The sequence below is a fragment of the Anguilla anguilla genome, chromosome 1 (genome assembly GCF_013347855.1).
Source record: "Anguilla anguilla isolate fAngAng1 chromosome 1, fAngAng1.pri, whole genome shotgun sequence".
In the NCBI taxonomy this organism is placed as follows: domain Eukaryota; kingdom Metazoa; phylum Chordata; class Actinopteri; order Anguilliformes; family Anguillidae; genus Anguilla; species Anguilla anguilla.
In genome coordinates this window covers 47,452,535-47,478,920 of record NC_049201.1, presented here as the reverse complement: position 1 = coordinate 47,478,920, position 26,386 = coordinate 47,452,535, and the positions used below count along the sequence as shown (strand labels likewise).

The 26,386-nt window shown below is 41.7% G+C and overlaps 2 protein-coding genes across 3 annotated transcripts; one reads left to right on the top strand and one right to left on the bottom strand.

Annotated features, from left to right (window-relative positions):
• The first annotated feature begins 1,358 nt into the window (after positions 1 to 1,358).
• On the top strand, positions 1,359 to 12,438 carry osgin2 (oxidative stress induced growth inhibitor family member 2). 2 transcript variants are annotated; one of them, XM_035380898.1, is made up of 7 exons: positions 1,359 to 1,571; positions 2,158 to 2,229; positions 5,736 to 5,822; positions 7,428 to 7,564; positions 8,566 to 8,757; positions 9,648 to 9,739; positions 9,928 to 12,438. In XM_035380898.1, the coding sequence occupies exons 3-7, from the start codon at positions 5,756 to 5,758 to the stop codon at positions 11,009 to 11,011; spliced, it is 1,572 nt and encodes a 523-aa protein (XP_035236789.1). In that variant the 5' UTR covers positions 1,359 to 1,571; positions 2,158 to 2,229; positions 5,736 to 5,755; the 3' UTR covers positions 11,012 to 12,438. The 2 variants fall into 2 exon arrangements, with proteins under 2 accessions (XP_035236789.1, XP_035236781.1); XM_035380890.1 differs by having other exon boundaries at positions 1,359 to 1,609.
• nbn (nibrin) lies at positions 12,386 to 25,746 on the bottom strand. The gene is made up of 16 exons (XM_035380879.1): positions 25,486 to 25,746; positions 24,149 to 24,282; positions 23,571 to 23,710; positions 22,907 to 23,066; positions 22,584 to 22,687; positions 22,379 to 22,496; positions 21,263 to 21,450; positions 20,567 to 20,664; positions 20,035 to 20,173; positions 19,123 to 19,449; positions 18,206 to 18,677; positions 17,851 to 17,934; positions 17,253 to 17,414; positions 16,989 to 17,102; positions 16,772 to 16,821; positions 12,386 to 12,760 (listed from the first exon to the last, which is right to left on the bottom strand). Exons 1-16 carry the CDS (start codon positions 25,514 to 25,516, stop codon positions 12,730 to 12,732), a joined length of 2,352 nt encoding a protein of 783 aa, XP_035236770.1. The 5' UTR covers positions 25,517 to 25,746; the 3' UTR covers positions 12,386 to 12,729.
• Positions 25,747 to 26,386: the final 640 nt, after the last annotated feature.

Below are 26,386 nucleotides of genomic sequence, written 5' to 3'. Positions count from 1 at the left end.
TTTTATTGGCTTCTCTCCCCTGAGTAAACGCTTGGTGGTGGTATTTCATATATATCATAGAAAGCTGAACAGATTTTTCCAGATACATCCTAACATCATTGGCATTCATGATAGCCATGACTTCACTAACAAAATTCTTGGCCTCCAGCTCATTTGAACTGCTCTTTCACGTGCTTTCATGTGAATGATTTCATTTGCACCGAGTATTTGAGTACTTGTGGCTCAGGGTTCAGACAGAGCACCTATCCATCACACATGATTCATTCAAAAATACTGTTATTAGGGGTCTTTTCAAAGTGGGCAGACACAAAAATATGTCTGGGTGGACAGCGACTTTAGGGACACATGCACAATCTTTTATTTTATTATTTAAAAACTCAAACATCATCAAAACGCTTCAAGTGAGAAATAACCTAAAGCAAAAGTAAGAAATAGTTCTCACTGAAGTTAAGTGAGCAGCACAGGGGGCATGGTAAAATTGCCTGCATCCAAAGAATGCATCCAATGTATCATGAGGCCCATGTCTGTGGGTTTTTATGGCCATAAAAGCTTACTCGATGCCGAGGAACATTTTGATATGGTCCTGCTCTACAATTAACATGAAATCAACATGGTTGATATTCAGGCCACAAAAGGCACACCGTGGTGATATTGACCCAGTTACCATTTAATTGTTTCAAGTTAGGACTCCCATCCCCAATCCTACAATTCTTAAACTTAGGCAGGGGCGTCATAGTGGGGGGGAAAGTGGGACTGACTACCCGAATGGGGGAGGGCCCTCAAAAAGCCTGGAATGATGCGTGAGAGACATGGATCAAGAGAGGAAGGGGGAAGGGAGACTGCTTATGTATAGGGCCCAGAATTTTGTGCTACACCCCTGAACGTAGGCAAACAAGTCCTGTTGCGTAAACTCAGCATAATTCATCTAATTATCATTCATTATGTTCATAATAGAAATTGTAATATTATTTAGACAAATCGGAGGAAGTTGCATAAATAACGTTGATCATTGTATAGGCAGGCATTTACATAATGAATGATAATTAGATCCATTCTTTGAGGCAAGGTATTCAAACGCACTTTCAGTGCACAGTTGGACTACGATCGCTATACATCCCTAATAGGTATTTTCATTGAAGCGTGCTGCGTAATATAACGTTGCAAACAGTATGATAGGCCAGTGAACAGAGCCCAGTAGCCTACATGCAAAAGCGCCACAAACCAATTTCACGTATTGCTGATGTGTAGTCCAGTGTATGATACCGCTGATCTTGCTGCTATGGTAACACATGCACTGATGGGTACAGCGCGTCGAAGGGGACAAACACTTGAATGCCAAAAAGCACTTGCAAAACGATGCACCAATGCTAATGTTTCGCGTACTGTAGCCTGTAGTTAAGTCTACATGAAAAGGACGGATATATGAGTTCAAATTTAATTGTAGCCTACACGCTTTATTGGTAGCTAATTACTTAAATAGGCGTGCGTATTACATGAACGATAAAACAACAGAAGAAATTGGTTTCAAAATCCCAGAAAGAATAGCCGACACGGGGTGACTCCAGGCTGAAGTAATTGGGAAGCCTCTCGACAAGACTGCAATACGTCTGTATGTGTGCGCGTGTGGTGTGCGTGCGTGTGCGCCTGCGTGTGTGAACAGAAAACATTCATAAAAAGGGATTTATACAATTAAAAACAGATGAAAATCGACAAACACATAACTGTACGAAACTGCTTGAAAAATCAGCATATTTTCAAATTGATTAAGAATCCTCTAATTAAACAGGAAAACGTTCCGTCGTATTCATTGCTGTACCTCAGCAACGCTTCCGAGTTAAGGCTATGCTCTACGAATCTGTGCTCGCGCTCCATGCCTGCCGGTAAAAGATGAAGCGCATTTGATGAAAAAATCAGACCGGCTATTTTCGCAATTCGTTGGAATTAAGAATTTCCCTCCGAAGCATACTATTATTTGCAATTTGGTTTTACATATTTAGACAGTAAAACACTTCATTTTGTTTTGATGAATAGCCAAGATTTGCTAAATCGATACAGCTACACTGCAGCAATAGAATCTCCGAAAAACCGTGGTCTGTGTCATCTCATGTCATGACTTCTAGTAGATCCTCCCACTAATGCCTTTGCCTATTTATACAGCTTAGAATTTGCGGAGACGGGTAGTCAGACAGCAGGGATTGCGCGAGAAAAAATTGCTACAACTCCGCTGAGGTAAGTGGTTTCAAGTCATTATTTTCAGCATGGTCTGCACTGTAATGTATGACCGTGAGCGTGACCTAAATTCTGGAAGATTGGTGACATACATTTATATATGGGCTTAATCGCTTATACATGTTATATGTACACGACCAGTTAGCCTACAGGGGTAGGTAATTAGTCTGTTCTGTGAACGGATCATTTAATTCATAAATACATTGCTGCAGCTGTCTTTTACGTAGACTAATGCTTATCATTAAAACATGATAGTTATTACATTTTATGAATACCTATCAATTTATGTGAGAATATTATTGAACGAGACGGAGGAACTCCATGGCAACACGCAGAGTAGATTATCATCATAGGCTCAATGGAGATAAATTTAAAATGACAAAATAAAAATGCTCACACAGAAACTTTAATACAGCGAGGCTTTGTTTAGGTAATTCTTTACTTTTGTTTCTCTGATCAGTAGCTTCCTGACTGTAAGTCCTCGGTGCAATATAGTTTGGCCACATGTTGATAGCCTAATGTATTTCCAATCGGAGTTAAAAGTGTATTCATATATTACTTAAGTATTAAACATGTCATTTATAATTTAAGAAAATGAAATAAAATGTATTTGAGTTGTAATTGCATTATTACTACATCCTTACAAAGCAAGGGTTTAATTTGCAATGGATCATTACAGCTTAAAATACATTTTCTTAATGAACATTAGTACTAATCAGCTGTCAACACAGGTCTGTGAAGCAAGTTTACAATACAGTAAGAACAATTTTTAGTTTGAAGCTTGCTTATGCATGTACGCAAACATACATGCATGCATGTACGTGCACACACACACACACACATAAATGCAATACCTTTTTCAATTCTCATTTGGAGAATGAACACATAACATTATTCCAACAGTCCCCAGGATACTGTAGCCTACATGTTTAAAAAATCACATGTAATCACAAAGAAGAAGAAAAAAACAGCATCATGGTTGGCTTCGCATATATTCTGATCTTGTAGGCTACACTCCAAGCTTTTATGTCCTTGTCTGGTCAGCTGCCAGCCAGTTAAACAGGGCAACACAAAACAGAATGAGTGTTGGCATCTCCCAGCGTAGCACAATAAATGTTTTTTTATTTGAAAGTACTATATCACACATTTTCCCTGCCTATTACTTTTAAACCACTGACATTAAAAGCTTTTAAAAGACTTTTAAAATGTGCATTTTGTTCATTTTTTCTCAAATAAGTGATGAAAGTTATATTAGCTGAATGCAAGTCCTATTTATAAACATATATTCAATAAGAACAATGAATATATTATTCATTATTATATAATTGTCCTTATGATAATTGATTTGGTCTCACCCGTTCAGTGTGGAAGGGCTCAGGGTTCATGAGAAAGAATATTGTCAGTGCTTTGAAAATAGCAAAAAAATTGATTGGGTTGTAAATCTGCCTCAACGCCAATTTGAGTGCTCAATTTGGGCAATGCAACAGGCAGCACGGCTAAAATCGCCAGTTGGCTCAGAGCAATAAGGTGACACTTGTGTCAGCGGGACTGTAGTCCGGTGTGCTTTGACGTCCTGCAAAAAAAAAAGAAGCAAACAAGATGACGGACGTTAAAACAACAGCGCTATATGAGTAACCCCAGTGAATGTGGTTAAGAGAGTGTTAAATTGTGAAGCCATGTGGAAATGCCAGCTTTAGCCTGCCAGCCGGAGTAGCTAAATCTATCCCGTCTCCCAACAACGGTCTGATACCCCATCCAAAGGGTTCTGCAATGCCTGGAATCCCTCTCTTTTAATGGAAAGAGTAAATAGTGGGCCAAAGAAAAACAAGGATGACGCACAGGGGATATGCAGACGGTCGGCGGGCCAGTTGTAAATTGAAAAAGGAATAGACATAAACATCGCTCAGAAGGATTATTCTGCAAATCGACGTGTGATCAGAGGGATTTGTTCCCGCCACAGCACAAAGGCACATCCAGATAACAGATCTGGGCCTTGATAAATCTGATTATAATTAGCTTTTGTTGAGGAGCAGTGACTGAGTTAATGAACTTTAACATAGCAAGGTAGCCATGTGAAATAGGGGCCGTTTAAAGTTTTTGTGGTCATGGCAGCAGCCGGACAACCGGATGAATAGTTTTAATTCCAGCTCCCCTAAAAAAGGAATCTGCCTGTGAATACAGTAAAAAAAAATGAATGAGGAGGGGTATGTAACACCCACCCAATTAAAACAAAACACAAACAAGTGGAATAGAATCAATTAAAGCAACATCCAGCAATGTGGTTATATAGAGGGTATTATACAGTTCATTAATTCAGAATTTTCTTGATAGGTGGCAGGGCATGTTTAGTGCCACAGGCAAGTACTGGTTGTACTTTCCAAAACCCAAAACATTTCTCTTGTATTTCTGTTATTCTCATCAAACCAAATAACTTCATATCAAATGAATGCCTTAACAAGACCCAGATATGCATGCTTTTGGCCAGGAGAACAGTTCTTCACAAAAGGATAGTGGGACAGCTGATGACTACCCTCTTCACGCAAAATATTTGCATTACCTCAAAATTTTGATAAATTTGTTTTATGCCCTTTTCACACAAAATATTTATATTACCAAGGAATAATGTATATGTGAATAAGCAAGATACCTCAGTTCTGCTCTTTGAAGTCTTTGTTTTTCTTATGTTCACACATTTGCCTCTTTAATAGCTAATTAAAGACTATAAACTGTTTATAGTTTATAAATTAGGGGGCATTTATCGTTTAACCAATCAGAAGCCAAGGCCAGACCATTCAGCACATCCCATCAAACAGTGCACTGACTTATTGGTCAATGATTGTATATTGTACAGTAAGTAGAACAAAGAATTAGTATACATATTAACAAAATCCCACAGGATTGATCGATTAATTCACCTTTAGGCAGAATTTTAGCATAATTGAAAGGTAGGGATGCATTAAACCATCATAATCAGGACATTTATATTATTGAAAAACACAGGCGAATCAGTCCTGTGTTAGAGGTTTTTCACGACTAGGCTCAAGTGTCTTTGGACACCTGTGCATTTGTCTTTATTCTCAACTATGAGTAGATCCATTTGAACAGCTAACCAAGTGTGTGCCTTTGACTCAAAATTATTTAGTAGAGCTAGCTGTTACTGGTTTATTTATATATTTAAAGTGATAAAGTCAGTGTGATCGTTATATTAGATCCACAAATCAATTTAGATGCTCTGAATGCTCTGAATAATATAACAGTGCACCACAGGAGACACATGATGCATCCTCATGTAGGCCAATTGACATTCCAAAATAGCCATGCAACATTTGTTATTTAAGTACTTTTATAAAAACATTTACATTTTCACACATTTACAGGCTTGCTTTAATTTGAGCCATTTTGAAATTAGAGGAGTAAGGCAGGGTACGTGACTGTATATGGTTGTCAGACTGGTTCTGAAACCTTTCCATTTCATGTAGCAGTTATCTTGTGCTCTTGGTTCCCAGTGCCAGCTGTGGCTGCCAACATGCCTCTACTGGAAGAAAGCTCACTGTCCAGGGACCACCTTCTTACCGTGCCAGTGGTCATTATCGGTCAGTCTCTTCTCAACACATTTTTCCTGCTATCTGCCAAAAGCTTACCTCCAAAATGTTAAAATAGTTACACCATCATTTATCAGCTTGAATATTACTAATTAATATTAATAATTAATATTTTTCCATGTTTATGTTCCATTGTGAAAAGGTGCAACTGGTAGATGTTCCACCATTTTGAATGAATTAAAAACACCTAAGACATCTTTTTCTACGGAGTTTGACTAATTTGCAAAAAACCTTCAGTCATGTGTTCAATGGATGCTGTCCTTCAAAAATTATTCAAATATTGTCTGTATCTCAATATGTTGTTTGTATCTCAACAGTAAGCCAATGAACCTGCATATGAGTGCCGCTTCTTACAAAAAAGCTGGTATATCCCGAATGGTTGGACGTGAAGTGATGAAACTTATTGTGTCTATTGATAGCACCATCCTGAGGACAATCAGAAAGAATTGGCCCAATTCAACAACAGGGTTGTGCTACTGAGCTCAACAATTTTTAAAATCAATAAAAATCACTGTTTTTATTTTGACATTTCAAACCTGCTACCCTGACTAATCACCTCAGTCCGAATATGTCTATATATGTTTTGGTCAGTGTCATCTTGAATTTGTGGCCATTTTGGATTTTGTTTGTTTATATGTCACTTTTCAGACTTTCACCTGGTTGATTCACATGCAAATTGGCACACTGATTAATGGTAGCTCCACACCTCTACTCATCAAATTTGGTGCTGATTGGCCACATGGTGGCACTATGTCTGTAAATTGAATTTCCACAAATTAAGAAATGAGAAATTATGAACCCGAAATTATGAACCCGTAATTAATGGCACAAGATCCGACTTTACATACAGAATAAATATGCCTCAAGGACCCATTAGCCTAGGATTATGGATTTACTAAAATTTTGAATAAATGAAAAGAAAACACATAAAAGACATCTCTGACTGATTTTCAGGAAACTTGAATTATTGCATGTATTTGGAAATATCTTTGAAAGTTATTGAAACAAAGTTACTTTGCGTAAAAGTGTTCTCACAGTAATCCAATGAATTTGCACGTGGCTGTGGCTCTTTACCGAGAGGCTAATACATCCCAGACAGTTAGGCACCAAGCGATGAAACTTGTTAAGTCTGTTCACACTTTCATCCTGAGGATAGCCATAAAGAATTAGCCTGATTAAACCTGATGGTGCTATGGAGCTCAACAAATCTTTAAAATGGAAAAATTAATGAAAAATCAGTTTCAGCGTGGACATTTGAAACTTGCTCGGCTGACTAAGCACCTCATTATGAATATGCCTTTGCATGCTTTTTTTTGCATTTGTATTTGTGACTTTGAGTGCTTGGCCCCTTTAATTGCTGCTTGTAGCTATGTTTATAGTCGCCCTTTATTTAAAATTTTCACACTTGTATTACTTGTTGTGATAAAGTAGACCCTGGAAATAAAAAAAATCAAATATCTTTGTTTCATCAACCTGTCTTATGTTTCACATGCAATAAAGCGTATCCAAAATATGTTTAAATTAATTTGCTCTTAGAGTATTAGTCTTACCTGTGCATTACTCCTAAGAGTATCACTCCTTGATTCCTTTTTATAGGAAATGGTCCATCTGGAATATGCCTGTCATACTTACTGAGTGGATATAGGCCTTACTTGGACACTGGAGTCGTGCATCCAAACCCAGTTCTCTTCAGGAAACTACAGGATACAAAGCACCTTGCCATTACTGACCAGGTAGAGTCGGCCGAGATTCATAGCAGCACACGAGGAGAGCAAGTTATGGTGACACTGGTGGACACCATAAACTGTAATAGCACTAAATGCTTACATAATAGGATGCAAATAATTATTTCAAATAGCATTCAATTCTGTTCTCTGAAAGAAAGGTATTGTGTTATTCCATAAGGTTGTTATTTAACAGGAGTACCAACTTGGCTAAACAAAATGTACGTTTCCAAAGTTTGAAAATGTGCATCAAACCCAATGCACAGTTCTTGTAAAGTTGCATAGATGTGTGCAATAATCCTAAAAACCAGAGCACCATGATCTGTATGAGAATGCTGCTGATAAGGTCTGACAAATCTTCTTTAACACAGAATGATGGACATACACTCACCGGCCACTTCATTAGGTGACAGGAGTGGCACCCGGGGTGGTCTTCTGCTGCTGTAGCCCATCTGCTTCAAGGTTTGACGTGTTGTGTGTTCAGAGATGCTCTTCTGCATACCTCGGTTGTAACGAGTGGTTATTTGAGTTACTATTGCCTTTCTATCAGCTCGAACCAGTCCGGCCATTCTCCTCTGACCTCTGCCATCAACAAGGCATTTTCGCCCAGAGAACTGCGCTCACTGGATATTTTCTCTTTTTCGGACCTTTCATTGTAAACCCTAGAGATGGTTGTGCGTGAAAATCCCTGTAGATCAGCAGTTTCTGAAATACTCAAACCAGCCCGTCTGGCACCAACAAACATGCCACGTTCAAAGTCACTCAAACCACCTTTCTTCCCCATTCTGATGCTTGGTTTGAACTTCAGCAGATCGTCTTGACCATGTCTACATGCTGAAATGCATTGAGTTGCTGCCACATGTTTGGCTGATTAGATATTTGCGTTAACGGGTGCAGTTAGCAGTTGAACAGGTGTACCTAATGAAGTGGTCGGTCAGTGTATATCCTAAATGTAAATTAAATTGTGCATAAAAAGTTAAACAAAAATGTATTTCTTTGCTGTTCCCCAGGATTTGCAGTATCTCAGTGAGGGGCTGGAGGGGAGGTCATCCAACCCAGTGGCGGTCCTGTTCGACACCCTGCTGCATCCCAATGCCGACTTTGGCTACGAGTTCCCTCCCGTGCTGCAGTGGAGGCAGGAGAACCAGTACCACGTACCACACCTGGTCCTGGGCCGCGCCGCGCCCGGGGGAGCCTGGCACGTGAGTCTCCAGCCCACCAAAACACACGGCATGATGGGATGTCCCACAGCAGAAGAAGGTGCTAATAGGAGACAGGCCTTCCCTTTACATTAGTGATTGATCTACAATGGTTTTATGAAAAAGCAAGTAAATTGGAATTTTTAGCAGGATGACATGTAAAACTTTTCTTAACCCATTAATGCCCAGATTTGTCCCAGAGATTTCTTAAGCATAAGCATCTATAGTCATCCAAAAAATATTCACAGATGGAAAAAGAGTGGTAGAGACTTTGGCAACTTTAGTTGCCTGCGGGCTTAAATGGGTTAAAGGCAAACTAGAGATAGATGTTTGGTGCTAGATATGTGTGCATAGATATGAACACTAGGCTTTTGACAGGTCATGGCTGCTGTGTATGTTTGTAGGTTCTGTTCGAAACAGGCTGGGTAATTAGCATGTGATGCAAACCTAAGACTCCATGCATGTGGTTTTTTCCCATGCCATTCTCTCATGTGGTTTGGACTTCTCCTACACTTACAGAAGCTGCCGAGGAAAAAACGCATTATTGTAATCATATTAATATATTGTTAGCTACAGCTGTTTTGCAACTCTTACATGACAAAACAATCTTTATTTGTGCATTGGTTAGGAGGTCTCGTTTCAAATTGCAGTGAAGATTGCACAAAGTGCTACTGTGGACTGCCTGAGATGTGACCACCAAAAATATGGAGATACAGCCCAGTAGTCATCAACCTTCAGGGTTATAGATAAATAATTCCTAGGGCACTGCGTGTATGTGCCTTAAAACTATAAACAGCTGAATGTCTTCACCCTGGTGTTGTCAATTTTAACTCTAATTCACTTCTATCCCATGCTGTTAATCAGTGTGTGAGATTCATCTCACTTGTTCTCAGGCAATGGAGGGATCCATGCTGACCATTAGTCTGGGCATTTGGATGGAGCTCCCTGGGGTCAACTACAGAGACCTAACTGCAGGGAACCGAAGGTAATCCATGAGACAGAAAGTGGATATCCTGTAAGATATCTATGAGCTGCTGAAACATGGACATAGCATGGAGATTGTAACCTTTGCCATCTACACCTTTGGTAAAACTGCAGGTAGAAGTGTATCCTGATTATCAGTTTATGTAACTACCATTCTGAAAGAGCACTAACAGGTCTTGTTACTTTCAGGGGTGTGGCAAATGACAGGGCCACGCCAGAAGAGATCTCATCCTACTACAAGAACTATGTGAAGCTGATGGGCCTGCAGAAGAACTTTCTGGACAACGCGTACGTGACGTCTGTTCAGCGGCTGCACCGCGACCACGAGGATGCCGTGGAGAGTGAGGGCAGGGGGGATGCTGTGGACGGAAAGAAGGAAATAGAGGTGAAGGATGGCAGCCCTGCCATGCTGCCCCAGGGCATCTGGGAGGTGAGGGGCTACCAGCAGGTCCAAGGGGATGCCCACGTGCCTTTCAGCATCTTCGCTGAGAATGTGGTCCTGGCTACAGGTGCCTCCGATGCCCCCGCCCGGCTACTGGTGGAAGGAGAGGACTTCCCGTTCGTCTTCCACAGCATCGCTGACCTCGGCATGGCCGTAAGCAAGGGGACACTGGACCAGAACTCGGACCCCGTACTGATAGTGGGGGCGGGCCTGAGTGCGGCTGACGCCGCCTTGTGCGCTTACAACAACAACATTTCCATCCTGCACGTCTTCCGGAAGCGGGTGGACGACCCGGGCCTGATCTTCAAGCAGCTGCCGAAGACGCTCTACCCAGAATACCACAAGGTCTACCACTTGATGTGCTCCCAGACTCACTCTGCAGCTGCCACTGAGGCCACCACAGCTCCAGCCTCTGGTAGGTTCCAGGACTACACCAGTTTCCCCGAGCACTGCGTCGTGTCCTTCCAGCCGGACATGAAATGCGTTCTGAGGAGCGGCACCAATTCTACGGTCTTCAAGGTCTCCATGGCTCTGGTGCTCATCGGCACCCACCCAAACCTGTTTTTCCTCAAGGACCATGGCCAGTATCTGGCCCTCGACCCCAGCAAGCCCATCTCCTGCAAACATAACCCTATTGAAATCCATCCTTACACATTCGAGTGCACCAAGGAGGCCAACCTTTTCGCCATGGGCCCTCTGGTTGGAGACAACTTTGTGCGCTTCCTGAAAGGTGGTGCCCTGGGCATTGCCAGCTGTCTGATGAAGAGGCTGAAAAAGAAGGGCGAGCTGATAGCTGATGGGGGAGGTGGCGGTGGCGGTGGGTTAGTCTAAGAATGAAATAAAAAGCTACGGCAGGCGAGAGGTTAGAGTGCGGGCAGTGCCATAGCTAACGCTTTCCTAAATGTTTACGTATGCAGTGGATATATCTACTTTAAAGCTTTCTTACAATTAAAAAAAAAATTACGTGGAAAAATGCAAGGCTGTTATACATTAATGGAGCCTCACACTCACTGCACAGTTCATGTGGGAAAACGAAATGCAATTTTGATGAAAACATTTTTAGTCAGAACATTTATTTTCAATCATGAAATGCTGTCTAAGTGCAATGTGCCAATGTCATTCCGACAGTATGTAAATATACATAGTTCACAGCTTTCAGGTTTGTACATTTGTTGTGCTGGGGACACAATCTTGCAAACTCATCCCATTCTTGTAATTCTGAAAAAGACACATTAATATAAAAACTAAAAATAAAAATTTTCTTCCGTTCGCCCTGTGATTGAGCAGTAGATTCTCCACTTCCAGATTCAGTGTTTCCTGAGCAAGCACACGTATTGCCAGTTTCTGCAGCCTAAACTAAATATGTCCTGATTTTAGAAATGTGGCTCAGAAACACTTGACATTGTGAAACTGACAATACGATAATTCAAGGGCCGACATTTTCATATATTAAAAACCGTGTACCCCAATATCCAACAGAATGAAGATTTACATTAAAACCACTGTCTATTGTGCAAAAGTCAGTGATAAGGATAGGTAAGCACATTATATTTTAAATAAAAATTATATATTGTTATATATCATTCAATTATTTAATTTCAGTTTAATTCAGTTACTTATAAAGGGTTTTTCCTTACTGGAGAAGATGGATGGAGTGGCTCCTATTAAAAAAAGGAAATCAAATTCTGAAAAAAATGAATGTATGTTTATGGATCAGGAAACATGGCCATCTCCTTTCAAACGACACTTATGCTACTGTACATGTAATAGTAAAAGCAATCATTCTATCCCATTTTGTTTTCCCATATTTATGTTGTGCAAAACTGTCAGGGGTAGTTGTAAGGACTGAAAAAGGAGCTTATTTAAATTATGGACCTTTGACGACATTTATGCAACTTCCATGGCGTTGCAGCATTTTCAGTGACTTAACAGTGACATTTAAGCAGACAACAAAGAACAGGTAAAGAGGAGGATGGTAAAAATGGAGAAACAAACCTACTGAATACTGTGAAAATATAATCCGTGACAGACTATACAGGCAAGAGGAAGTATATTGGTTTATGTAGTAATGCCCGTTTGAACTAACATCAGACAGTAGAATCTTCGCAATTAGGTACACCTGTTGTCATGGTAATTTTGCTGTCTGTTTTAAAAGAGGCTTGGCATGTGAAGGCGAGACAAAAAAACTCAATGTTTTACTACATGTTTTGTAAACAGGAATTTTTTTTATTATGGACAAATAAAATATTTTAAAAATACTTGATTTACTCATTTTTGTACGCACATACGCATTGCGCTACCTTACTTGCCATCAGTGACATTTCAGGCAAACTTATATGGGGCCATAAAGAAAGAGGGGGAAAACAAATTGGCCATGTACTGCATAAATCAGCAACATACATTCTGCAAAAAACAACGTATTTAACGGTGCAGGCTCCATGGAGTGAGCGAGCCCCCCATAAATTAATCAGGACAATGCTTCAAACAGAACTTGGACTGTATTACAAAGTGTCGCTCATTGGAAGTTTTAAAGTGAAGCTTTCATCCTCTCATCTTCTCTTGGAAGGTTTGGGATTGTATCTGGGGGAAACAAGCAAGAGACAATTTAGACACCCGGCAACAAAAAGTAAATCACAGGCAAGCTTTCTTAAAGTGCACTGATGACTACATTTTATTATGTACAATTATCTATGACTATGGCTACATTCGTCTACTACAATTCAGATATTTTTGGCTGGACCGCAACAGCGGGGCCAGCCCTATAAACGCGACTGTCTGTGACTGAGTGACTGACTGATGAAGTTACACCATTGGTCAGTCGGTTCGGTCCAGCCATATAATAGGTTTTGACCTGGTCTTGTTTTAAAGCATGAAGCAAATGTCTCATACCAGCCATCAGTTCTAATCAGTTTGAAACATGCACACACACGCACACCAGCACAAAAAATTGTGTTCTTTGAAGCTTCTGTGCATTCTTTTCTCACGCATGATTGGTCGAGAATCATGATTCAATGCTCAAACATTTTTGCCTCGCTAAAAGGGGACCCTGCTCTCCTCGTCTGTATTTTTTTTGCTTAGGCGAGGAAATGTCAGGGCTTTAGAGCCAGGTTACATCATGGCCTGACACCGTCTCCAGGCAACTCTTTCCCATTCTCCCCGGGAACAGGAAGGAAACGCAGGGCTGCTCTGGCCACTTTGCCACCACACTCATAGCGGCCCAGTCATGAACAATGAGGCCAAATTACTTAGGTGTACCTTTCAACCACATCAAGGGCCATTATGGCTCTTGTTGTTTTGACAACTCTTCCATTTGGGATGAAGTGACTTCTATTCCCCTTTTTATTGTTCTTAACCTCAACCAATTTGACAGTGACAAGTTCTGGGGTTGTGACTGAAAAAGGCTCCATACTTTCTCAGGAGTAGGGATGGAGGTGCTTTTTTGTGGGAAAATTATTTTACTCTTCCCCAAGGAAACATCTATAGTCAACACTCCAACAACCTGTAGTTTTTATGATATACTATATATCCATGTTCCATACACAGTAATGGTGTTCTTTATGTCTGCTAGATGACAATCCTTAATTTGTAAAAGTATGGCGGGCGGGTAAAGCTATTCCTATAAGCTTAAGCCTTGGTACTGCAGGCAAGAGCTGTAGCCATATGTCACATTTTGCTTACAGACAAAAAGAAAGAAAGTATCTGGGGAATTTAAGGACAATGGGCTGATTAATTATTACTGTTAACCCATACGTTTACTTTGTACATAGAATAGATTTATAAAACCCATAGGACACAAGCAAAATTTTCTGCATTTTGTTTAAATTTGGATACCGTTTACAACACATGGTCTCAAATTAATTCAGAAAAAAACTACCAATAGAACAGAAACAACAAAGAAAGTAATCAAATCATTAAAGAAACAAAAAAGAAAGAGAAACACAAGACCCCTTCTCCTGGTGGCGGAGTGTTTGTGTTGGGGCTGCGTAGCCACATTGCTACGAGTCAGCACTTCTTCTCAGAGCTGACAGCTGGGATCAGTGCAGAGAAGCGCGGGGTCGCTCCCGCCCGGGCCCTCTGGCGGGATTAGATGTGGCGTGGCTGACCCAGACACTGTCTGGCCACACTTTCACCCACACCCGTGTTTACGGTCCGCCCGGAACCCGCACTGCACGAAAGGGGTGCGGGGCGAACGGACGGTGTTTTCGTTTGGGCGCTGTCGCCGAAACGCCATTCCTGTGAGCAGAGAGCGAGCAGCGGTCTGTTCCCCCAGCCCCCCGTCGTGTTACCCCCGTATGCTACGGGAATGTGCTGTGTGTTTAAGCAGAGGCCCGCAGAAGATCCATGGTCAGGCTTGAATTTCTTAACCAATTACCATCACCCCTGATTAATTACTACAACTATAAATAAACATGGCTGATGCGATCCAAGGCCACGGACACAGCATCTTTTTTCCCCGTCCAGTACCATTACCCTAGTACTACTACTAATAATAATAATCACAGGCTTTTTTGAAGGATGTCATAGATGCCTAAATTTCTTAACCATTTACAGGCCAAATATTCGCTTTGATGCATTATAAAATTATTTGCTAAAACCTTTCAAGGTAACAATATTACTGTCTGCTGTGTGAGCAGCTGTGTGTTTAACATGCTGCCGACTTTTCAAATGATTTTAAAATAAGTGTGAAGAGTGAAAACTCTTTTTTTTTTGAAAAATGAAATGTGTGGAAAAAGAGCATGAACGAGACAGCTAGTCTCCCACTCAGTTTGAAGAGCACTGGTTTGTTCCATTTTCTATGAAATTACAACACCAAAGATATAGCTGCAAGCAGCGATGTTGGGGGCCAAGCACCAAGGATGAGCTATAGTGCATTGGAGGATACTTTGATACGGACTGCAAACTTAATCCAAATACTATCCATACCAACTTTGGTGTGTATTGGATGCAAGGGTACATCTATAATAATTTGAGAAGTGGGATTTTGAAGTGGTGCTGTAGCACCACCTAGGGTGGCAGTGGCTTGAAATTTGATACATATGACCTCTTCAATTAGTACATTTCAAAAGTGTGAATAGAGAGTGGATTTTTTTTAAAGTGTGATGTGTAACTTTTGCACAATTTATGCACATTCATGTTTCATTTTCTTTATGAATCTAGGACTGACTGCAGAGTGCTTCTCAGGACTGTTTCAGGGAAGTGGTCTAAGCGTTCCTGTCAAATTTAATAGAATTTAGCAAATTAGTATTTAGCAAAAAGCCCTTCCAATAGGACGTTCCACTATAACGCTGCATGCCAGAACATGCTCGTCCACAAATGTTTTTTTTTTTTTAATATCTGAAATATCATAACAATCAACCTAAATTTGGGGTTATACACATAATTTGGGCAAGTTCAGCCATTTGGATTAAATGTAAATTATTGTCCTATGATCTTTAGACATATCATAATTTATTTTGCAATTTTACACAGGGACGTGCTGTAGATCACACATGGTGAATTTGGTGAGATTCAGACATTGTAGGAGAAGTTGTTTTAAAAGGAGAAAAGTTTGTTTTAAGTGCTGGAAAATGCAATATGGTGGACTGTATGTGTTCTATGAGGAAATTTGTTCAGGATGAGGGGGTACACATGGAAAAAATATGGTGCATGTACTGTAAATGCAATGGGATGGCTGTAATATTTTTTTCAATGTTGCAAATTTGCGGGTGGCACGATTGCAATTTTTAAGTGTTAATGTAGGCCCACCTAGTGTGGTAGTGGCACAGAATGATACACATGACCTACATGGGTCCCACTTCATTTGGCACATTTCAAATACGTTTTCCACAATTTATGCATATTCATATTTAATTATCCTTAAGAATCCTGGACTGAGGGGCTACATTTGTGAGGACTCTTGGAGGGAAGCATTTGGAGGGTTCCTTTGAAATGTCATACAATTTGGCCTTATAGAGCCCATGAAAATTACTATTTTTTGCAAAAAAGCGCCTCTACAGACCATACTGCATTATGACACTGCAAGCCTGTGCATGGTCGTCCACAATATGGCTACGCATCATTCCTTGAAGTATCGCTGCAATTGCCGTAAATTTATGGCTATACGCATATTGCGGGCATGGTCAGCCATTTTTGCTAGATGTAAATTACAGTTCTGGGGCTTTTGATGAATCAAAATTTCCTTCGGAATTTAAGTGGCGTGCTGTAGATCATGCATGCCAAATTTGGTGAGAATAAGGCAAACGTAGGAGAAGTTTGAAAAAGTTTGTTTTTTCAAATTTTCTAAATGGCGGAAAATCCAACATGGCAGACAGTATGGGTTCTATTATTTGTTCAGAATGAGGAGACATGTGGAAGAAATGTGGTGCATGTACTTGAAACTGAATGGCCGTAACAAAATTTTTTCAATGCTTGCAATTTTGCAGCACCATTTTACTTGAAACTGGATGGCCGTAACAAATTTTCTCAATTCTGCAATTTTGCGGTGTCAGTCACATGGGTGTCATGCATACTAAATCGTCAGCCTTACCGGACATGCCGGCCAGATTTTGTGAGTTTTTGAGCATGAAAAATGTCACAACGCAAGCAGCATACCTGAAGAGATCATCCCCAAGTGCTTCCTCTCTCTCATTCTGTTTGTCCTCCTGTCAAACAAAAGATGTTTTGCCCATCAGCTTTGCTGACAAATCCCTTTCTATTCCACACAGAACCCCACCACCCCACTGTTGTTGCTCTGTGGCCCTGTCCCCATGTTCTCCCCGCCCCCCTGTCTCATAACCCCGCCCCCCATCCCATCGCCCTGCATCCATACCTCTGCTGCCTCCCTCAGCCACTCCTCCAGTTCAGAGTTCTTTGCCCGGTTGTGTGCCACCAGGTCCGAACCTCCGATGATATTGGGGAGACCCTGCGCCCCAGGCACGGGTGCCTGCGGAGAACACACATGGATAACACAACTCAAAAAGGGCCGCTTGGCACTGAAAGGGGCAGCGTGTGCCCTCGAACGCGAGCCTTTTGGCTCTCTGCTCCAAGGCAGTTTACAGGCATGAGAAAGGCCGTCTGAAGTTAAACGCCTGACCTTACGGAACTTTTTGAAGTTCTTCTGGTTCGCGTCCCGAGGCTGCAGGGCTCCGGTTCTGGGCCTCACAGGGTTGCTCACGATGAGGGACTTAAACTCTATCAGTAGAAGGTTCTTGGGGAGGTCCTCCCCATTCTCAACCTTGAGTGATGCTTTGGGCACCTGTAAGGCAAACACAAAACCCTGTGTTACAGGCAAACCTCACTTCAAATGTACCATAGCTAGCTAGCTGAGGTGTAAGTTTTCTAGCTTGCTTGGCAAGATAATAATAACAGGCTAACATTAGGGCTAAATCTTTTTAAATCTTGTCTTTAACACTTCCTTGTAACTGAACCTGAGTTGACAAACATATTTTCTGAATAAAAGTCAATTTTCATACTTATTTTCAGACAATTCTTCCCTTCTTACTTTGATTACTTATCACTGGTCTTTGGTGCCATCTATTGCACAAGAAACATTACACTCTTACACTCCTATTGTCTCTGCTAATTTGTTTTTGTACATACTATACACACACACATCTCACATGCGCACATCTCACACCACGCATGCACATGCACACCAAGCAAATCTAAACAGCTTTCCATTCCTAACACACCTTAGTTTCCTCCTTTCCGGGAACATTTTCCTGTTCAGCTTCTCTTTGCTGCTTTAGTGTGATTCCTTCCTCTGGTTTGGAGGCCTGGAGCAGGAAGTGACATACATGTTAATAACCTTGGGAGTAATTTCTCCACTCCTCCATCACGAGGCCTCATGTACACCTTCATGCTGGGGGCTTCCATGTGCCATCAGGTGCCATACAGATCTGTACCTATACCCGCAGCTATTTCTGCACACACTACATCCAGGTTTGTGTCAAATCTGCCTCATACTGTCACCACAGCAAAAACCTAAAACTATCTGCTCCTAAGGACGAGCCCATAAGGTTATGCACAGGTCAGTTCTGATCTCACCTCTGTAAAAGACTCCTCTTCCTGCTTGATTTTGACAGTGGTTTCCAAACGTTGCTTTTTACTGGGCGTGGCAGGAACTTCCTGCTCCTCCATAGGCTCAGACATGATAGACTCCAGATCCTCCATCTCCATCTCCTCCATTGAGTCAGGGGAGGCCATTTCCTTCCTCTTGTTGGAAGGAGGCCTCTGGACAGCCTCTCCAGAGGAACGGCCCTGCTGAGACTCCTTTGGAGGGTCAGAGTTGGGATCCTTTGAGGGGTTCGAGTAGGGACCTTGACTCCCTCTGTTGCTTGGCCCTCTTGGTGCAGGGGTCGTCAGGCAGGGTTCAGGCACTGGGGCGGCCTGCGGGGTCTGTCTCCAAGGGTTACTGCGCTGGGGAGCGGAGTCCCTCTGCTCCGCAACGTTCTCCTCAGCGTCCCTCCTGGAGTTCTTGGCTTCACTATAGTCAGCGGGGTCACTCCCCTCCCGTGTTCTGGCCAATGACAACACAATGCGCCATTATGCTTAAACATCAAATGTGATGTATGTGACATTCATACACTCTTATGACCAGTTTATTGCACAGTGGTTTAGATCACATTATGGCATAATTACCCAACATATTCTAAAAACCCAATATATTCTGAATACATGTCAAATAAATGCAAAATAAATTCCAATTATATACCAAACAGGATGAATATTTACTCCAAACACATGAATAATGTGTACCTTGCATATATAGATTCAATAATTGGTACATTACAAACTTCAAACCAAACACAGGTCAAATATAAGTAGTATACATTCTGAATACAAGCCAATTATATACCGAACAAATGACAAATGGGGCCAAATACATGATGAAACACATGGCCAACAGACACCCAATGCATGTGAATTACATAACGCATTTTTCACCACATTGCTACGCTCACCTTTTTTTGCTTGTGGGCTGGAAGTAGTCAGTGATGGAGATGGACGGCTTCTCTGAGGGCCTGCTCTTGTGCCCGTTAGTAAGGGGCGGTTTCACAGCTGTTGGGTCATCACGTTTCGGCCTGGACATCAGCGCAGATTTCTCTCCCTGGACCTCGGAGGTCGCGACGGCATTGGCGCCGTGCGCTGACATCATCGTCTCCGCCACGGTGGAGGTGAGGGGCGGGTCCTTTGCCAAGGCTCCTTTGCCGAGCGGCCTGTCCCACTCCCGCTGCTTCTCTGGAGTTTCGGCCACGGCACTGAGACCGCTGGTGCTCAGCCTACAGAACCTGAACAAAGAACAGCCCTGAACGCTACTCTCCGCACTGGACTGAAGTTTAAAAGGCACCAGGTCCTCTTCCATGAGGACCACAGCCCTCCTAAGAAAGCCTTTGGTTGAACATACCAACAAAGGACATACGCAAATCTACACGAACGGTATAAATCAGCTTTAGTACACACAACTGTCGGTGTCAAATTTCAAATTTCCCTTTCCCTGAAATTCATTTTCATCTCAATAGCGATTTTCTTTTTTCCAGAAAACAAATTAACTGAATATGTATTAAATAGATATGCATATTAAATGATAAAAGTAAGGAAGACCATCCACCAGATAATTTTTTGTTCCCTCGAGATTACACATTTTTTTTGCATTTTAGAATTTTCCTTTCACCATTAATCCAAAGAGGGAGATGGCCACAGAAAGAGTAAGAGAGATAGAGCAGCAGAGACAAAGAGATAGAGATAACGTGTCAGAGGGATAGAGATAGAGTAACAGAGAGACAGAAATAGAGTGACAGAGAGAGATAGACATAACGAGGCAGAGAGATGGACATAGGGTGACAAAGAAAGACAGAGACAGCTGGGGGGGGTACCTGCTGGCACCCTCTGAGGGTTCGGTGTTGGGGGCAAAGGCTGTGATGTTTTGCGAGATGGCAGGCAGCACGGTTTCATCCACTGCCACACTCTGAGACAGTGTCGCACTGGGAATCGACGGCTTCCTTCTGACCGTTTCTGTAGGAACAGGAGAACCAGGGGAAATTACAACGACAATCTTCTGTGCAGCATATGCTGAGCCTGACCCCAGCCGTGAAAGCACCTGCCAAACCCCCAACCCTCAGGACTTAATTATCACTGGCAATGGGCCCAAGGGATGGCTCCCATACACATATACAGACGCCATTATAATTAATGACGTCAAAAGCGCATTGCACTCCCAACTTCAGTAAACATCCATCAACAGCAATGTCAAAGACAGCATTTCAATTTGTCCAATGACAAAAATGACAATTAGATAATACCATACTGAACCTCACAAATCTACGATTCTGTGAAGACCAAAAAAATTCCAGATGAGTTATCAATTCAAAATGGATGCTTCTAAATTTATACATGCGAGTCACTCACCTGATTCCATCTCTGACAGCGGATTGCAGTAGTTGTCTGTGGAGATGTAGATGGCGGCCAGGCCGATCTCTGACTCAGCGATAATTCGAAGGCCTTTCCTGATTGGAGTTCAGAGGTGGACAGAGAGAGTAGGGTAGAGACATCGATAGAAGGAGACATCAGGTAAAAATAGAACCTGCTGACTCAGACTAGCTTGCATCATCACAGCCCTGGCCATGACAGCCCAGATCTCCCCTTTTAGTGCTAGAACACTTCCTCTGTAAAACCATGCAGTGTACACACCACAACAGATGGACACGGCTGTTTTGTCAATTCAAATGCTTAGCTCACATTTTGAGCTGCGAAGATACCATTTATTTATTTTTAGCAAAGATACTGCTGCAAGCATCCCCACATCATACAAGACAAACACTCCCGTGCCTGTATACAGGACAGATCATCGATTACAGATAAACACTCCTGTGCCTGTATACAGGACAGACCATCGATTACAGATAAACACTCCTGTGCCTGTATATAGGACAGAGCATCGATTGCAATTGAATGCTCCTGTGCCTGTATACAGGACAGACCATCGATTACAGATGAACACTCCTGTGCCTGTATACAGAAAAGAGCGTTAACTACAGACAAACACGTGGGTGCCTGTATACAGGACAGAGCAACGATTACAGATAAACACTCCCATGCCTGTACCTGCGCAGAACTGCAGCCACAGAGTCGCTCCACTTTGTGGTTGCGGACGAGAGGGCCTGGGAGTTGCCAGTCACCATGTCGACTACGCAGCTTCCGGATGACTCCAGGATGGACAGGGGCAAAGACCCCTCCTCCAGCAGCTGGCTCCGCCCCCCTCCAAAAGCCACCACTGAACTCAGGCGCTTTTGCTAGCCGGGAGACAGGTCCTCTCAATGACTCAAAGACAGGTAACACTACAGGTCTCACACACTGCTGTTACTTATGTAAATGCTTAAAAATGTGTCTATAAAACTAAATTTATCATTGTCAAAATGTGCAGTTCAGGTAGTAAATACATACACATTATTGGTCTACTTGGTCTTATTGGTACCCAACAGCACTTCAGGGGGGAATTTATGGCATTTCATTTTCCTGGTTTGGAACAGCCAAATCTACTGGGGTCTAAAGGCTCTATTCTGTCACCAGACTCTCACAGAGATGACTGCAGATGAGCATAAGTACACCCCTGACACGATCTCCCACAAGACAATGGCCATTTTCACACTTCAACACCTCACATCACAGGAGAGTGAACACTGAGCAGCACATCTCTTACTGACAACTAGTACCCTGCAGGTGCTTAATGAGCAGCTAGAGGTGCTTAAAGTGGTAAATCAAGGACTGAACACTTCTTAAATGAAGACAGAAACCCTTATGAACACGCCCAGTGAACACTGCAGAATAATGTAAACTCCTGTAGCAGGTATATCATTAAATAGACTTCACAAAATGAAATACTACACGTATAAGCGAGAATTGGTCAGTCAAATGATTGGATCCATCTACTGAGCCAATATGTACACAGTATTGCCTCCTGAAATTAAACATAATTTGTTCACCAAAGCCTTTGACTGATGCAGTCCCAAAAACCTATGCAAGTACATACATCCATACATTTTCACTGTATGACATAGCCATCGTTTAAACTTATAATCAGACTGGTGTCTTGCTACTTTGCTAGCTGGAAGCAAAATCAGCTGTGAAGCCTTTATATCATGTCAAATAGGGAATAGTTTTTTTTTTTGTAAATATGAATGCCATCATCTCAGACCTAAATAAAAAAGACTGTAGTCTTACCTGTTTGGCACTGAGGAAAATGAACGTCTTCCCTTGAAATAGGCTTTTCCGTTCAGGCCTGGCATTGAGGTCCACATCCTTTTTATTTAAAGTCGGCTCGTCGATTTCAGGGTAAAAGCTACAAAAATAAAAAGGTGGTGTGTCAAAAGTCAATTTGAACAGACGGAACAACGAACAGAAAGGAGTGAAATATCTGCCGTCTCACCTCTCAACTTTAGGTCGGGTAAGTTTCTGTTGGAGGGCTTTCCCCAGCTCAGAAAAGTACTCCGGCTTCACTATTGGTCGGCAGCAAATGAGGGCGCAGATCGTCTGCAACACGGAAGAGGGACGCCCGTCACCATTCAACTCTCAAACCAGCGCGCGTCTGAACCCACTGAAAGGCAGCCGGGGTGAGGCCGGGCCGGTGGACGTGCAGGCGGCAGACCCGGACCAACACCGGAAGGAACCGGTCTTTCGGGTCCATTCCAGATGTGGGTCGTGAGCCTTACGCTCCCCGACGGCCCTGGCCACAGTAAAACTGGTTCTGACCTTGATGGTGACCTTCACGGAGGACATGACCAGGTGTGTGCAGTCCTGGGTCCAGCTGTTCACCAACTGACCCCCCAGCAGCTGAACGGCTTGCAACAGGGCTGCCTTCCCCTCGCTGTCCACACAGGACGAACACACCACCAAGGGCTCATATTCCACCCTGGACAAAAGCAAGGACCAAAATGTGCATCAAAGATGGAATGCATATCACAGTGAATTTCCATTCATTCATTCATTCATTCATGCCTACATACACACACATGCATTTTTTGTTTGTTTTGTTTGAACCTCTCTAAACAATTGGACAGTTCTTCTTAGGTAAAACTTTTTAGTGAAACACACGGCGCTGCTAAAAAAAATGTTCTAGAACTACTAATGCAGCAATGTGTACCTTACTACCTTTAAAACAAAGATGCTATGGCTTTACCCTTTTCATGAAGACCCCTACCAAGCAGTGAACCTGCTCATTTATGCATTGCTATTAATTTTGTACTATGTGCTGGCAGGCTGTAAAGGATAAGATTAGATTTAGACCCCACAATATACAGTAAATCATGCTTAGGATGTCAGTTCATTATCCTCTAGTGCTATACTTAGGAAATTGGTATTACAAGAGAAAATGTAACTTTGTTATTTCAAAAGCAACATTCTCTGCTGTACTTACCTGAACTTGCTCTGGAAGACTCCAAATGTCAGTCTATCTCCAGAACGTAAAACTTTTGATATGGCATTGGAGAGACGTTCCTCGTTCACAAAAGTGCCATATTTCGAGCTGTCCTTCACTGTGAGCTCGACCGGCTGTTTCTGGGAATGAAATTAGAAATGGATCAAAATCTGTTGTTTCCTCACCAAGGCCAATGCTCAGTTTTGCATAAATAATGATGGTCATTCAGGAACAGAAAACCTTTCCAGCCACAGGAACAGGATATTTGTCAAATGTATGTCCTAATATGCAAACAACGCCATCTAGAGCACAGAAATATAGGAATGCCTCAGTTTGGCTGGCCAAAACCCATAATCCTAAATAAAATGCCTGCATGCAAACACTGGCTCTTACCTGAAGTACTAAATGTTGTACTTATATCATGTAAATTGCATTTTGTGCAATCTACACTGGTAAATTCTGAATGTCTGTATTTGATCTTACACTTGAAAACAATTAATTCCATCATGTTCTAGAAAGCTACATTTTATATGAGAAACTAATGTAAACTCCTTGATAAGTAGCAGTGAATAACTGACCTGGTTAATGTTCTGGGGGCTCACAGTAAGATGTGCATGAACACGGCTGATGGACTGGTCATTCTGCAGAAGTACTTCACAGTTCTTGCGACCCACCACATACTCTTTGCCTGGTAGAAGGTAGTAAGATTCTCCTGAAAAAGCAGAAGATATTTTGTTAATGGCGGTAACATGTCAGAAGAACACTGTACGTGATACATGCTAAATGCACTGAAATACATTCAAAATAACAACCTGATCATTTCTCTAGGCTGGAATGATGCACATAAATTGACTTTATTCATACATCTCTCAACCCCAACTTAACACACCAATGTTGGAGCTGAGTTAGGACATGGGAAAACTCAGTCAGTAGGGTGGCTGACTCTCAACCCATAATACAAATCCTGCCTTGTGGCTGGGGTTTCATTCCCCTCCATCGCACTTCCTATGCGCTTTTCGTGCTTCCATTTCTACAGCTAAGCTTGTCTGCTTTCCCGTTGTCAGGATGAAATTGTCTGTCAAATTGAGTTTTTCAATATTATTCTACAGATCTTTTAATTTTATCCTCAGGGGTTTGTCCTAACTGAGAGCTACAATACTTCAGATGAATTCAAGGGCCGTCATTTCTGAAAGAATAGATACAGTCGATGCCCAAGTCTTCTTTATGATGACAAGCGGTACACTTAAAGCTTGAAAATATGTTTGCCATTTACGGGTTTTCAGAACCTCAGAAGTATGCAGAATTATCTCTTTATGAAGCTTATGACACACTGAAATCACATTTTCAATGTGCCATAATAAATGCCTATATTTCTTTGGTAAATACCTATATTTATCAATCGAACTGCTGCATTCGAGGTGCTGACTTCATAGTGGGCTTACGTCGCAAGTTTAATTCACAAATTCAATTCTGGGCATTCAGTTCATTACACCGAGTGATGATCATGATCTACAGTCGCGTATTTTATCTATAAAATAATTACGAATACAAACGTTCCAAACAGATTCACAAATTATCATACATGCTTTACTTCACCATCATGTGTTTCTAATACCAGTAGCCATCACTTTACGTTTGTTAAAATCTCCACACAGCTCTCGACGCAAACATCCTTGTTTTGTTCATTCATGCTGCATTCAGTAATTTAAATGTTCGTTAGCTAGCAATAGCCTTAGTTAGACCGGATCCACCACATTGTGTCCTCGAGCTAAATGCAAAATCTACATACCTGTTTCTTATGTTTTGTTTTTTAGCGAGATTAAATGTGAATTTGACAGCAAAATGAGGAGAACTGTTTTTAAAAGTACGCAAAATGTTTGGCCATAAATAGTTCTGACTAGCAAACTTTACTTACCTCCGACTTCCACGGGATTCAGTTTCCACATTTCGTGATGTTTTAAATCTGGTATAATACATACACTTTTGCGATATGTTAACTCGCACCAAATAAAATTTTCATTTTTTAAATACCTAAGTGAGTACGCATGCAAACCTGTACATGTTTATATTAAGAAATGGTTTTTGCATTTAGCCTTGTAGATTATTTGTCATCTTGTGAACTTTAATACACTCCCCCCTTGCAGTTAGCGATAGACTTCCGTTTTCCCAAGCTCCTGTGAGCGTACATTTCAGTGACGTTAGCCCAGCCACCAGAGAGGACAAGAACTTTGAGAGAGCCAACTCGCTGGATTTTGTGTCCGCCCAAACTACAACATTGTAACCCGAATAGTAGATCAGTAAAACATTTGCACTCGAGAAATTATGATAAAAATGTGAACGTGACAATGACTGAATTTTATACAGATACCAGTCTACATTTTCATTTCGCAGTGCTTTATTTTGTACCATGCAAAAATGTATAAGGTAGATTTAACATGTATTCTGGAAGTTACGATGCTACAGCATTTCCTTATATTATCTGTTGGCAAATGTAACAGCTTGCTTTCGAGTTATCATTTCCATCGTTTCACTCAGCGCCCGAATTTCTTTTGAATATTCATGTAAATGCCCATTAAGTAAAATGTAAATATTAATGTTTCACGTAAGTTCCGCGAAGGACACCAATCTGACGACTACTTGACAGTACTGTTCTCCTTTTGCTTGCATTGTAACCTTTCAATCTTGTTAGTTAGCCCGCCAGCTTTGTTCCCCGTTCCTACGTAACGTCACTAGAGTTGAAGCAAAGATGACGGCCGAACTAACAAGATAACTTACAGCTGCTCTATTCACAGAACTGCATAGTTATTCGGCTCTGT

Bases quoted from the DNA above. Each gene is read 5' to 3' on its own strand.
- osgin2 (XM_035380898.1), top strand. From the start codon at position 5,756: ATGCCTCTACTGGAAGAAAGCTCACTGTCCAGGGACCACCTTCTTACC. The intron at 7,565-8,565 runs GTAGAGTCGGCC...GCTGTTCCCCAG, and splicing joins ACCTTGCCATTACTGACCAG to GATTTGCAGTATCTCAGTGA. The intron at 9,740-9,927 runs GTAATCCATGAG...TGTTACTTTCAG, and splicing joins CTAACTGCAGGGAACCGAAG to GGGTGTGGCAAATGACAGGG.
- nbn (XM_035380879.1), bottom strand. From the start codon at position 25,516: ATGTGGAAACTGAATCCCGTGGAAGTCGGAG. The intron at 23,067-23,570 runs GTAAGTACAGCA...GCTTTTGTCCAG, and splicing joins GTCTTCCAGAGCAAGTTCAG to GGTGGAATATGAGCCCTTGG. The intron at 20,665-21,262 runs GTACAGGCATGG...AACTCCAATCAG, and splicing joins GTGGCTGCAGTTCTGCGCAG to GAAAGGCCTTCGAATTATCG.